The sequence below is a fragment of the Poromitra crassiceps genome (genome assembly GCF_964638095.1).
Source record: "Poromitra crassiceps genome assembly, chromosome: 17".
Taxonomy (NCBI): domain Eukaryota; kingdom Metazoa; phylum Chordata; class Actinopteri; order Beryciformes; family Melamphaidae; genus Poromitra; species Poromitra crassiceps.
The window spans coordinates 30,178,826-30,193,091 of NC_139635.1; the positions used below are offsets into that span (position 1 = coordinate 30,178,826).

The following is a 14,266-nucleotide window of genomic DNA, read 5'->3' on the forward strand; positions in this document are numbered from 1 at the left end:
ATCCGAGAAGTAACTGAAGTGTGCAGCATTCAGCTTTGGGACAGAGGAGGAGGAGGAGAGAGAGAGGGCCACTCAGACAAGAGACGGCTCTGTTCACACTGAAATCCAAGGACTGACCACAGCCCAGGTTCCTGTGGACCGGACCTCCGCAAAGGCAACAGCATTGTGGATTATCTTTAATCCCATCACTGTCTCTTCTGTAGGATCCTGCAGATTACCAGGAAGAAGTGACTCCTAAATCAACCGTCACACATGGCCCTGCCCACGCCTTTGCAGCAGCCAGCGTCTGAACACTAGACATAGTATGGCCGCCCGCAGCATGCTGTAGCTGACAATAGAGCTACAGGGAGACTATTATAGCAATGTCGGATATACAAGCAAAAGAGGACTGACATGCCGGAGGAGGTGACAACTGAACTACAGTGAGATTTCCACACAGTGATGCTGCCGGACGGTAGCGAAAGAAGCCCCCTTCAGAGGAAAGTGAGAAGATGACCCAACGGTTTTGAGCTGACACACACCTCGTATTTCAGACATGTAAATGGTTAGATTGGGAGTCATGGTGAACTTGAAGTCCCTCTGAGGGCACATCTAGACTATGTTGCTGTGCTTCGGGGGTCGTAGGCGAGCTAGACATGGATGGAGCGAAGATGACTGTTTGCTTGCTGATGAGCCCCAGATCATCCCGAACCCCTGCTTCCTAGACTCAGGTAAACGCAGGCACAAATGGGTGCTGGTGGCTGTCAATAGATGATAGATATCCAGCGAGGCATGACTGCTTAGAAGTACTGCAGGGCTTAGAGTTCTCAGGCACCATGCTTGATTTGATTTCAGACACACAGCTATTTTAATTTAATTTAAATTAATATAACACTTAATTCATTGTTCATTTCCTCCTGGACAACTTTTCAGGCTCACAAATCTTTTCTTGGTTTAACCCCCGATTACTATGAATGAACATGGGTCATAACTTCACTGACAGCACATCTTGGTAGTTTATTGGTAATAATATGCAGCGCATTGTTCCCAACTGAAACATCACGCTCTCTCTGATTCTGCATCCATACTGTATACATGTGAGTGCATCACCTGTTAATAACACAGTAGACTTTCCTGAATGACACCTCAGATGCTTGAGATGTTTTCCTATAAGAGCAGTATGCCGTTGAGTGAGTGCCCTGATGATGAACAAAGGAAAGTATGCAACAAGAATTTCCTCATACGTAGGCAAGGGCCTTGATTCAACCAGCTTATGTAATAATGTCACTTTGGGTGAACTCTTCGATTAGTTAATGTGACAATTGAATACGATTTCGGAATCGGAGTCTATTATTCCTTCCGTATATGGGAATGATCCACGTTTGAGCTGTTGGAGCGCTTTAGGCCGTCGTCAGGTGACACGAGGCGTTCTGCTGAGGTGCTGCTGGTGTGATTCACCTCTTGGCACAGTCTCGTCTTGGTTCTTGGGCTGCTTCCTCCAGCTTTGTGGTTATACTGGATCTGCCATGGTGACGGTCTCTCAGGAGGCCTTGTCAGTGTTGCCATATTGCTCTGTATTCTGTGTTGAAATCCCTCATCAGGATTCAGGAGTAATGAGTAAATCTTATGCTAAATTATCATTATGCAACTGTATATAAATAAATATATATATACTGTATATACACACATATATATATATATATATATATATATATATATATATATATATATATATATATATATATATATTCAGTTTATATCATTATAAAAAAAAATCAATATAAAGCACAAAATGAATGGTGGTTGTTCAGAACTAGGGGTGTAACGATACGTGTATTCTTATTGAACCGTGTAGGTACGAGACTTTAAGTTCAATACACATTGCAAACAAATCTTTCACTGCTGAACAGTGCAAGTCTTCTACAAGGATCATGGTAAACTAAAATGGAGACGGAAAAGACGAAAGGTGTAAAAAAAAAACATTCTATATTGAAAAATAAAAATGTAACTAAACTCTGAGAATAATAAAATAAACAAGTAAAATACATTTTAAAAAGTATATTTTTTAAATCACGAAACGTGAGAGTACTGTGTCGTATCGAAACCAAACCGTGAATTTTGTGAAATGTGAACCATTAGACCCCTAATCCAGAACATTATGTAATAAAAAAAGAAATCCAGACAAATGTATAGCAATGTAAATACACAAAGTGATTGCACAGCAATTGGGCCACTGTGCCACCACACACACGGATTGACTTCTTGGTCAAGTCAATGTATCCTGAGTATATGAGTAAATATTGTTTTTGTTTTCCTTTTGTTCCTTAACACTTTTTCTTTTTGACCACATGGAGGCAGTGTTTTAGCCTGAACCATTGACTGACTAATGCATTGCAGAGAGCAGAATGTGAAATTTGGCTTCATTCACTTGGTCTTCTTTGTAGTTCTTGGCCATATAAAATGCATAATTTGAACACCAGTGCGCTGGCCAAGAAGAACTGGGGCTTTACCATAGTAAGTCTTTTCATGTATCATGTTTCATGAGTACATACTGCACTCACAGAACTGAGATCCAATAATTACGGCGATCAGTTTAAATCAGTGGTTCTCAAACCTTTTTTTGTCATGCCCACCAAAATGATTTAACTTTATTGAAATAACATCAAGACCATGACCATTCCTTTCACCGTTGCTTCAATAATGTATGTTGTGCCTTTTTACTACTTTTTAAATTGTACAATGTCCTTAGGTTGAGGTTAAATCCAATCTATTATTATTATTATTAGTAGTAGTAGTAGTAGTAGTATTATTAAAAACAACAACTTCCACTTCGACTTCATCAAACGCTTTTTTTTAAATATATAAATGGCAAATAAACTTGATATTTGTCACTCGATTGCTGCGTCAGTCTGTGTGCTTTCCCAAAAATAGAGAAAAATCAAATGAAATGTGCAATTACTTTGCTGGAACAATCACAATAAAGTTAAAAATAAAGAAAGTACAAATGAAGATATTTGGCAAGAAAGATGAGCAAGTCCATTTGTGAGAGCTCAAGTCTGATCACTGTATTAGTGGCTGGCTGCAATGAGCCTGTTTCGCACTGCACATCTTTTCAAAACGGGGCTGCGCAGGCTTGATGCAGCCACTCGAGTCATGCTCAATGTTGACCGCCCCCGCCCCCGTCATGCCTCTGTGCCCCCCAGGGGGGGCTACTCCACACTTTTTGAGAAACACTGGTTTGAATAACCAGGAAATGCCCCAAATTTACATGGTCATAACATGCATACTTGGGCTTTAACAACCCCCCCCTGAAACAGAAGCCCCTATGATCTTCCCCTGTCCCTCCCTTTATTCCCCCCATCTCTATTTTGAACATGCCAGAATGTTCAAAATAGAGATGGCTAAATAGCTGGCAGCCGGAAGCCAATGTCATTTTACATAATATCCAATTTCTGTCTCAGTAACTAACAGTGCTTTAAAATAATAAAATGTTCCCTGCAATAAATAGCTGTCAGCCATTCTTGGAATTTTGCTTAAGCTCCCCCACAGTGTGTAGGCTATGTAGTGGGAGCCAGGGAAACTGTAGTGTACCGCTGACAGAAAGCTCCATCTTGCACAGTTTTCTCGTAGCTCACGCAGTGAGAGGCAAACGTCTTGTCTATCGTTCAGTCTTGCCATATGATCAAAGCTATCTGAAGAAACTGTGTGTAAACCTATGTAGGATGTCTTTGCCCGACCCTTGCATTGAATGCTTTTAAGTGGTTTCTAAAAATGTGAGTGCATCAACAAAGTAGTGGGAGTTTGTGGTAGCCTGCTGCACTCTCTCCTCCCCCAGCGAGCATGGGAAAGTATCCCCCTTTGCCACTCTGAAGTTTCCTGGCTGGATGAGGACTACATGGAGAGGCACATAAAGCCCCTTCGGACACAGAGTCCTCTTTCATGGTTATTTGTTCTGGATCCTAGTCTTTGTTGATTACAACGGTGGACGATGAGCTCACTCTCCCCTCGATCCTATGTTGACTTTTGTCATTTTAAATCTCTGGGGGTGGGGGTGGGGTGTGTGTGTGTGTGTGTGCTAGCAGCTCTGGAGGAATCAAGAGGGCGTGCTTAATGCCCATGGGATCCACTCCTTGTTTTCCATCTGTCCCGGGGGGTTGGAAGGCAGCTGAAAGTTCAAACAGAGACACACTCCTTCATGCTCTGCACGGCAAGAGCTCACAGAGATTAAGGCGTTTGTCTGCACCGCCGGCAACAACAAGGACTGCTGCACACTTCGAAAACTTTGCCAAAAGAGGGAGGATGAGTCATTTTCTTTTTTAAATAAATTACAACTTTTCCAGAGGGTTGCAAATATGACTTTTTGTCGCAAAGCAAACACTGGAGAAGCTGCTTTCTTCCATCTGCTTGCATGGGACAGGTAGAATGTGTGGGGAGAAGACAACCACCACCGTCTAGATGCCTGTGCGAGTCTGCTGAGTAGAGGAGCCAGAGCATGCATGCAGGTGGCACAGACAGGGCTTCGCTCAGACTTGTTTGAAGTTTTTTCCCTCCCCTCAATGTCAAAGGTGAAGGATTATGCCTGGCACAGGAATCCAGTCTGGAGAGGACGGACTCCGTGAGCAGAACCTTAAAAACACCCGGGCAGGATGTGAGCATTTGCTTGTGGCGCACGCATCGGTGTGTGAACGAGTGTGTGTGTGTGTGTGTGTGTGTGTGTGTGTGTGTGTGTGTGTGTGCGTGTGTGTGTGAATGAGTTTGAGTGAAGTGCCATGCTGTTCCTTAGCAGTGGGACAGTGGACGCTATCCCGAGGAGTACGGCTATAAGCCAGCAGGAGCAGGGGAAAGCACTGTACCACATCTCTGTCATCTTGAACGGGACACTGGGGGATGAGCCGGTGTCCGAGCGGGGAATGGGCCAGGTCACACGCACCCTGCTGGAGAATTGCTGCCAGCCACGAGGAGAGATAAACAGAGCCATGCCAGTGGAGGAGTGCCCCAGGCTGGGCAGGGCACGGCAGGAGCTCGGCAGGTGGCCTTCCCTGAGCCGCACGGGCAGAGCCGCCAGGCAGAGAGAGGAGGTAGTACCTGAGGAGAATGAGGAGGAGGTGGAGGCGGAGGGGGGAGAAATGAAGACAGACTGGTTTCTCCAACAGCCCTCCAAAAACTCTGCTGCTGACTCTTCCCAGCGAGAACGGGACGTGGCAGAGGTGGCTCCTCCAGCGCCTCAGACAGAGGAGACCCAGGAGCGGGATATCCAGGGCCCGGCGTTCGGCTCCGTCACTGCCCAAGCTAAAGGGCTTCTTGCCCTGGGGAACCATGGCGCGGTGTCAGGACATAGCTCTCTGCCCCGGGCCGTGCTGCGTAGGCCTCACCTGGAGGGAGCTCCACTCGGCAGGAGACCGGTGAGCATGTATGGAGAGCCAGTCGTCCAGAAAAGAGGCTCTGAACCTGAACAGGAGAGACCACTCCGGAGACCCAGGAGCGTGTGCATGCTGGCAGGCCCGGTCCTGTCGGAGCCCGGGCCCCAGCAGGCTTCCAGGAAGGCGAGCTTTTTAGACGGCACCCAGCAGCACCGGAGCCGGAAGGCTGAATTGCGGGCCGTGGACGGCCTCAAACCTGTGGCTCCTCCGCGGCCGTCGGTCCCCGAAGACGTGAACCACAGGGTTCGCCAGAGGAGCTGGAAACCCAGACCTCTCAGTATGACAGTGTTGGAGCTCAGGAAGAGAGGGTCTGATGACGAGATGGACAGCCAGAGGAGCTGCAGCCACACAGGCAGCGATGGAGGAGGCCTCCTCAGAGGCGGCTTCCGCTGGAGGCTGTTTGGCAGCAAAGCACCGCAAGACAAGGACAAGGAAAACGACAAAGATGCTAAATCTCCCCCCAAGTCCCCCAGCAAATCAGACGCTCCGAAGAGGACGCTTGGATCCTTACGACGGAGCCTCAGTCTGCGCATCAGGAGGACCCGGCCTCGGGACAAAATCACTATGGTGTCCGAGGGGGAGTCCGAGGAGCGCTCTCGGACTCAGAGCACTGGCGAAGAGACGGCAAGGCCCTCGCAGCCCTTTTCCTACCTCACAGGCAGAACCCTTCCACCTCCCCACGAGTGGCTAGAGGACGGGGGCTTGCAGTACATTCAGTACCATAGCAGGGGGAAGGTCAAGGTGATGGAGGTACCCCTTTATCCACCTAAGCTCTCCTCCAAACCGGCTCAGGAAGAGCCCAGCCTGTGGCAGCTCATAGCGAGCCGCTTCAGGAGGAGAGAGCAGCCATACAGTGGCAACAAATGCCAGTCCCAGCAGTCCCACGGCAAAGACGTTGGCCCGTCTCCCCTGGCCGGGAATAAAAAGCCACAGTCGGTTGCCATGGAGACGCTGGCAGGCATCGACTTCAGCAAAGGTCAAGGTAAGACCTGAGCGAGTGATGAATGTGTTTCTCAGCACTCACACTGTGTAACACCAGCCCCTCAATCACTGCACGAAAAAGTTAGCTCGAGTCAAACACGGAAATACACTTTTCAGAAGGAAAAAGGCAAATGAGAAACACATGGGGGGGAAACCGCGGGTTTGGACGCCGTTCAAAAACATCTGGTTCCAGAGTCCTTTTCTATTTTGGGTAATTTATTGCTCTGGTGCTTTCCATTTTTGAATGGCCTATTTCTATGCATTCTTCCCATTCAGTGAGTAAGTGAGGAGGTTAGTAAGTAGTACAATGGAGCAGAAACTCGAAAACAGCAATGATTGATAAGAAGCGGTTACAATAGCCGTGGTGCTACTACTGTATGTATTCTGTATGTCAGTGTGTGTCTCCGACGCAGGACGTGTGAGTGTGATCCTGCTGTCTGTGTTGGCCTCATAGGCACCCAGCTTAAAGCAGTGGCATTACAGCAGTTTAGTGGCTGTAATGGGGATGCGTTTGGCGGCCTAGCAGGGCTAAATTAAGAGGGCTTACATGCTATAATGACGGGGAGAAGAGACGACTTAAGCACTGTGTTTAAAGGTTAAGTCTGACAGTGCGCTCTGTTTGTCCAGTTGCCTGGAGGAGCGGGCACAGAGACGCAAATATTTGTAACGATCTGAATTAATAGCTGTGATTTGCTACTTTTTTTTTTGCGTGTGAAGCTCCGATCTCACACCTTCGTAGGAACAGCTAATTAGCTGTCTCTCTCTGTGACTAACAAGACAGTACTGTTTAGCTATTGTCGTGTTCGTTCTCATGAAGTAAACCGTACCAGTAGACTTTCATTCCCATGCCCGCTTACAGTATGCTCGTAATACATTTCTCTATTTGTATTTTCCGCATAACCTGTTACCAAGGATACCAAGTCCTTTGTGGTAGTTTGTGGTCGAGTGTCAAGTGTGTATTTACTGACGCTTGTCTTATTCCGAGCTGCAGAGTCGGGGCAGTCAGGCGCTTGGAATGTGGGTGTGCCGATCAACCTGAGTGAAGCGAGGTGTTCAACGCCGAGGGCGGGACTCGTCGCCTGTTGCTACCTGCCTAAGTGTTTGACAACCTCGCTCCGAAATTGCATCCAGAGAGAGCTGAGAAGCCCAACCCTCTGGCAAAGGGGAATCAACATGATAACACACACACACACTTTGTCAATAACAAACCAGACATACGAGTGCTGCGTCTTCAGGGCGAGCATTGTCTCATGTCTCTGACTGTCTGGCGTAGGCGAGGACACCACCTCGGTCTGTCCCCACCCCCACCTGTGGACGAACAAAGCCTCTCCCTGTCATGCCTGTAGATACAGGGGTGATCAGTGGGCCATGTGCCTGAGACGAGGGATCTCTGAACTCTCTGCGTTGGAGGAGGGGCGGCTAGGCATGGGGCCATAAAAGTCAGCTCTGCACTCCATTAGTGGGGTCTGAATGAAACACTGGGAATGGTACTGCAGATCGAAACTACTTTCAAGCGATAATAGCCCCAGAAAAAGTATGAGGTATCGCCGAGTCTTGCTGGCATCCAGCAGGCAGGCAACAGTGCTCACTGACTGACTGACTGACTGACTGAGGCGTATTCATTCCGACCCGTCTTGTCATGATCTACTGACAATTTGTCGAAAATCAAAAATCCCCCATGCGTGTCAGAACAGCGAGGTCCATATACACGGTACCCCTTTATCTTGAATCTGACAGAAAATGTATTCATGGAGTTGGAATTCCAAATCTTTTTGCCGTGCTTCACGCAAAAAGATTGTGACTCCCCGCCGAGTCGTGCCGAGAACATTTTCTATTCTGTAAATATTGGGCTACTTTGTGAAATATTTGCCTTTTTTCTTGCCCGTCTGCCCGCTTCATAAACTGTGCAGATTGAAAATGTATTTTGAAAACAAAAACAAAAAAACAATCTGTCTTTGTTCATTCAATTCACACCGCGCAGCAGCGAGCCAGACTGGCTGCAGGTGATGAGCTTTACCGTCATGATAAACAGCCACTTCAACGCAAGCACTTCAAAGCAAATTGGAACAAACGAAGGACGGCAGCGTGATAATGTGTTTTGCCCATGTTGCCAGAGGAACAGGGAGACGTTCAAGAACGGCTGAGTGATGCACAGTCTGGGGGTATAAGTCTGTTAATAACAGAATGCAACTCGAGCTTCGGTAGTAGACCCCCCCCCCCCCCCCCCCCCCCCCCGCTGCTGTCGCCTCTCAGGAGCAACCGTTCACTTTACAACACCAAGATTTCAAAAGCGGTTGTTGAATCAGTTGGATTGGACTCCCAATTCTGGGATGGGGCTGAATATGGCAGTAGCAGAGGGAAGGGGATGGTAGCTTTGTAAGTGTTTTCTCATTAAAGTTATACTATGCAGAATTTCCATGCATTTTCCAAACAAACAAACAAACAAACAAACAAACAAAAACAATATACAGTATACACTCATATAACAGTAATCTCTCTCAATAATCACTATGACCCACTAGAATTGTGTGGCGGTGTGTTTATCTGCCTGTATTTTCTCATTGTTTTTTGCTGCGGTCAGGACGTTTCTGGGCTGCAACGTTTGAGCAGCCCCCACCTGGGGTGTGTCGCCCACACCAGCCCACCAGCCAATAACATCGCGCAGAGCAGCAGAGCAGACTGCATTCAAACAAAACTAGGAAGTGAGGCATCTTCCAAGAGGGTTGTGCGAGGTGTTTGGAGGTGTGTCAATCAGAAAATAACTTGTAATCCCTCCGTTTCTCACAGTTTTGCGTCGACACTCGCTCTCTCTCATCCACTGTCGACCTCACTCAACCACCGAACCACTCTCTCTCTCTCTTGCTCGCTTGTGGAGCCGGGGGGGGGGGGAGGGGCCAACTTTGAATGTTTACAAACGGCAAGCTAGAAAAGTTGCATAGTATACCTTTAACTCCCACTTTTTTTTTTTTTGATTCATGGTTGATTATTTTAATTAGCTTGCTCACCTGCATTGTTTGGGGTGGCAGGAAAGATAAGCGAGTGCTCATTTCGTCCTCCCTTTACTCTGCAACATGCAAATTAATTCAATCAAGATAGGAGTCATGGGAGGGCAAGGCTTTTCTAAACCTAATTTGCAAAATCCCGCCTTAAACGAGAATTCTATTTGAAACAAGTTGTCCAATTTATTTCAGAGGAAGTGATCAATACCCGTCGGCTGACAACACAATGTCAGCAGACACTGTCACTTATCTCCTTGCAGGGAAATAACATTTTGTTGTCTGGGAGCTCAGCAGATCAAGATAAGAGCGCTGACTAAGTCTTTTGGCTCGCTGTAAATTGCTTTGGAGAGCAGTACACGGATAGGGAGATGGTATATAGTAGGGGGTTTTCAAAGTCGGAGACTGTGGGCCTCCCCCCAGACAAAGCTTGGAAAAAGGAGCCCCCCTCACTCAATTCCTGGAGGCCTATTGGATCATGATTGTTATTTGATCCCATATAGACACTCAACAATTGAGCCAAGATAGCCTGATATTGCTGTTTGGCTTCAGACTATTACACCTACACCAACTACATAATGAAGTTCTGTCTGAAGGCATTTATTTGTTCTGACTCTGGGAAAAACTGTCAAATTCCCCCAAATTACTGTATCTCTGAAGTATCTCTTTAACCAAATCACACACATTTAGGCTACTCTATGAGATCTCCTTTTAATAACTGATGTAATATTATTTCACTTCCATTCACTGAGCCTCCCCTGAAACTGTATGGAGCCCCCCTGGGGAGGCCCGCCTCCCACTTTGAAAACCCCTGGTGTATAGGACCATACATTGTGTCAAGAGGTGCAGGATGTAAGTATACTTCTAGTCAGACAGAATGTTGATGGGTACTACTGAGTGGTGTGGTTTGCAAATGAGGGATGTAAAAATACTTATTGCTGGGCTAAATTCTCCCTCTGTAATTTTTGCCGGTGGGAAAGCATGGTTGGAGAGGCATGATGGTCGGAGCTAGAGTGGAAGTTCAGACCTCAAGGTTGTCCTCTCTCATTCCGAAACCGCTGCACATTCACATGCACGTGTGCACGCACGTGCGCACACATCTATGGACACACACAAACAAACCGCGCACACTGCGCCGCATTTTTCTGCACTCGTTGCATTTTCCTTTCTTGTAAAATGAAATAACATGGTGCTTCAGTACCCTCACACTGAACAGAGGGGGCGCGACGGTGCTTCGGTACCCTCACACACACACGGAAGAGTCATTTTTATTTGAGTGGACGTGAGCAGTGAAGTGAAAGACCTGACAAACAAGCCGCTAACACAGTTTTCCCCTCGCAGAGACAAAGACACTGTGTGTCCTCTGTAGGCATCGCTAATATCGTCTCTTTCTGCTCCCATGGCCATTCTAGACCACAGTTCTGTGGCGACGCTCATGTTTAAAGAGTGATGTAACAGAAAGCACGTGAACTCAATTAGGCCGTTTTAGCTGGGGCACTAATATAAAGCTGGTGGTATCTGCTCTCCAAGTATGGCACGGATCGGGCATCTTCTCCATATCCCAGCTTGGTACTGAAAGAAAACCTGTGTCACATGATTCCATAGACGATCTTTGTGTCGGGGAGGATGCACCATGCACGGCTGTTGGGCCCTGTCAGGTTTTATGTGAAAAGTGCCAATTTTCTCCTTTCTTCTTGTCTGCGTCTTATCTCCTTGAAGGGATAAGTGATGTTGTTCTGGTCAATAATAAGCGAGTGTGCTGCTGCAGTGTCTGGCAGTGGCCAACAAGCCCATTTGTGAGATGGTCCTTGATGGCACTTAATATGGTTATCTGTGGATTGGCCTTTGTTTGAGCGTGTTCCTCTTTGAAACTGTGATTATGTGGACCGAACAAACGAGAGAAAAATAGCACTTACTGTGTTGTGTCTGGCCATCTATTGATTCAGATTCCTTTCTTTCCATCTATCAATTCTATTTGTTCTCGGCCGTCTGGGTAGTGCAGCGGTAGACTCCCTGCCTAGCAACATGAGGGTCACAGGTTCGAACCCCCGTGTTGCCTCCGACTTGTCCATACAAGCGGGTGGGAAGCCAGATTAAGAGGATTGTGTCCTGGTCGCTGCACTAGTGCCTCCTCTGGTCGCTCGGGGTGCCTGTTCGAGGGCGAGGGGAACTGGGGGCAATAGCGTGACCCTCCCACGCGCTACGTCCTGCCAGTGAAACTCCTCGCTGTCAGGTGGAAAGAAGCGTCTGGCGACTGCACGTGTATCGGAGGAAGCATGTGCTAGTCTACAACTCCCCAGATTGGTAGAGGAGGTACAATTCGTGAGAAAACGGAAAATGGAGAATCTATTTATTTTCCATTTATTGGTTGGCTTTTAGTGTTAGGTAGGTTGCTGCAGCAGGTTCTAAAGACTGGCACCTTTTAGTGTGGTTGTATAAATGCTAGTGATGATGACTGCTGAATTGGATCAACCCTCCTATTTGTCGAGAAATACTACAACCTATTCAGGACTAATAATGAGAAGAAATCTGAGAAAAGGAAGCAACAGCGTGAACTAAAATACTCTCAGACAGATGTGAACTGCACTTGCTCTCCTACACGTTAGGACTGAATGGGATGGGTGTGTTCGTGTTCCGACATGTTGGGGAAGTGTCAAACCCGTATTGAGAGGGCTTAACATCAGGCGTTGTGTTGAAAAACACTCCTCCGCTCCATAGAAAACACGGTGAAAGGCTTCCCAGTGTGAGGCATGCCCTCTGCTCCTCTCCCCACAACAACAGACAGCCAGAGAGGCACAAGGCCCATTGTGAGACGTGAATGAGGGTCACACAGAAAGTAAACATCATTGTAGTCGCTCAGAAAGCAAGCGCCAAAGGTTTGGTTTCTTTTTACCTTTATTGTAGCAGGTAAATGGGATCTTTAAACTCAAGTGCGCTCATCTATGAGTCATGCAGCACTTGCTGGAGAGAAGAAAAAAAAGAATGTGTCTTACAGTTGTTGTTGTCGAGTCAAGTCCGACTCCTGGACTCATTTTCAGGACCCGTGACTCGACTTGGACTTAGACTCGAGCATCCATGCATTCGGACTCGGAAGTTGTTATTTGACTGTTTTCTTTCTTTTTTCGTTTGTTGTTGTTGTTGCAATTATAGCCCTTAATAACTTGGCCTAAGATATTATTGATAGCTATATTAATACTGTGACATTCAATTTTGTGCAACTTGGGCACGTGTGTTCCACCTACGTATGTGGATTCACGCTCATATTCAGTAACTCCGGCCTCAGACTCAGACTCTTCTTTGTGGACTCAGACTCGGACTTCTTCTCGAGACCTGTGGACTCGAGACTTGGCCTGGAGATATAGTGATTTGACTGCAACACTGTTGTCTTATAGTGACAATGGGTTAGCCAGCCTACTTAATGGTTTATGTGGCCATGATTTAATCTTGGTTTATTTTTTTCGTTTTGTTATCAGAGTAATATCGCCTGAGGCACAAAGGGAAACCATATCGCAGCGACACACAGCCTTACTGTAATGATGCTTCCCTGTTTGGTGTTTCGGCACTTAATTGCGGTGTAGACGTGTGTGTTTGGGCAGGGTGCGCGCGGGGGAGGGGGGGGGGATCCACCTGGTTTCTTGCACCTTGTTACCTGGAGACAGCATGTCTATACACCCCGCTAGTAGAGCTGCTATCTCCTTGGGGGGGGTTGAGCTGGTGGGAAAGCCATGATCCGAAACAGGAAGACTTTGGTCTAATAGCTGTTATGACACATTGCTGCCTGCACTCCATGGCTGTGGGGAGCAGGCTGTGCCCTGATCATTTGTGGTTTGACTTCGGAGCTCTTATATTGTTATTTTTAGTGCTCTTTCCCACTGCCGTTTTTCAAAGCATGATAATCTGCTCAAAGTCTCTCAATGTCATTGAAAAAGGAAATAAATAGAATAAAGTCTGAAAGTCTTTTCAAATGGATACGCATAATCCTCTTCACAGATTGCGATCTTAATATTAATAGATCTTAATTCTAAGGTTCCCACTGAATTCCCACTGAACAGTTGTACAATTTGTGCTCAAGTTTTTTCGGATTTTCTCTCTCCCATTTTCTCTCCATCTCTCCCATTTTCTCCCCAATTGTACTTGGCCAATTCCCCCTGCTGTCCCCGTCGTTGCTCCACCCCCTCTGCCGATCTGGGGGAGAGTTGGAGATGACCACATGCATACTTGTGCAGTTGCCGGCCGCTTCTTTTCACCTGATGGCGAGGAGTTTCACCGGCAGGATGTAGCCCCGTGGGAGGATCACGCTATTCCCCCCAGTTCCTCTCCCTCCTCAAACAGGCCACCCGACCGACTCCGGCCGACCAGAGGAGGCACTAGTGCAGCGACCCGGACTCATACTCCACTGGCTTCCCACCCGCAGACACGACCAATTGTGTCTGTAGGGACGTCTGACCAAGCCGGAAGTACCGCTGCCGGGAATTGAACCCGGGTCTCCGTCCCACGGTGGTAGGGGAGTGCTTTTACCTCTACACTCCCCACACCCTACAGTTGTACACTTTTAAAGTTGCAAATAGATGAACTGGATTTAACAAATAAGTCATAGAGATGGAGAAATCATTGCTGCCTGGACTCTCCTCTTTGAATGTGTATAATATAATTTTTTTCTTATTTTCAAATATTTAAAAATTAGTTTCTGTTTTTTTGTTTGTATTATGATAAAATCACAAGGGAAATGAAGTGCAATGAAATGTTCAACTCTGTCAACCCTCAAAATCACTTTCCTCGGAATAGAGACTTGATGATCACCCTGAGGGCCTATCTACAAATAAAGGTCAAAGTTAACCGGTTTAAAAGGTCATAGTTTGAAAAAGCCTTTGACCTCTCCAGACCCGCTAC

General features: G+C 46.9%; 1 protein-coding gene across 2 annotated transcripts in view; it reads left to right on the forward strand.

The window, feature by feature from the left end:
* The first annotated feature begins 597 nt into the window (after positions 1–597).
* agap3 (ArfGAP with GTPase domain, ankyrin repeat and PH domain 3) overlaps positions 598–14,266 on the forward strand; it is a 108,080-nt gene continuing 94,411 nt past the window's right edge. The window contains exon 1 of one of the 2 annotated variants that reach the window (XM_083653783.1): positions 598–710. In XM_083653783.1, coding sequence (XP_083509909.1) covers positions 599–710 — 112 coding nt within the window. In that variant the 5' untranslated portion in view covers position 598. Of the gene's footprint in view, positions 711–5,259; positions 6,382–14,266 lie in introns of those variants that run through there. The other variant, XM_083653782.1, reaches the window with a different exon arrangement.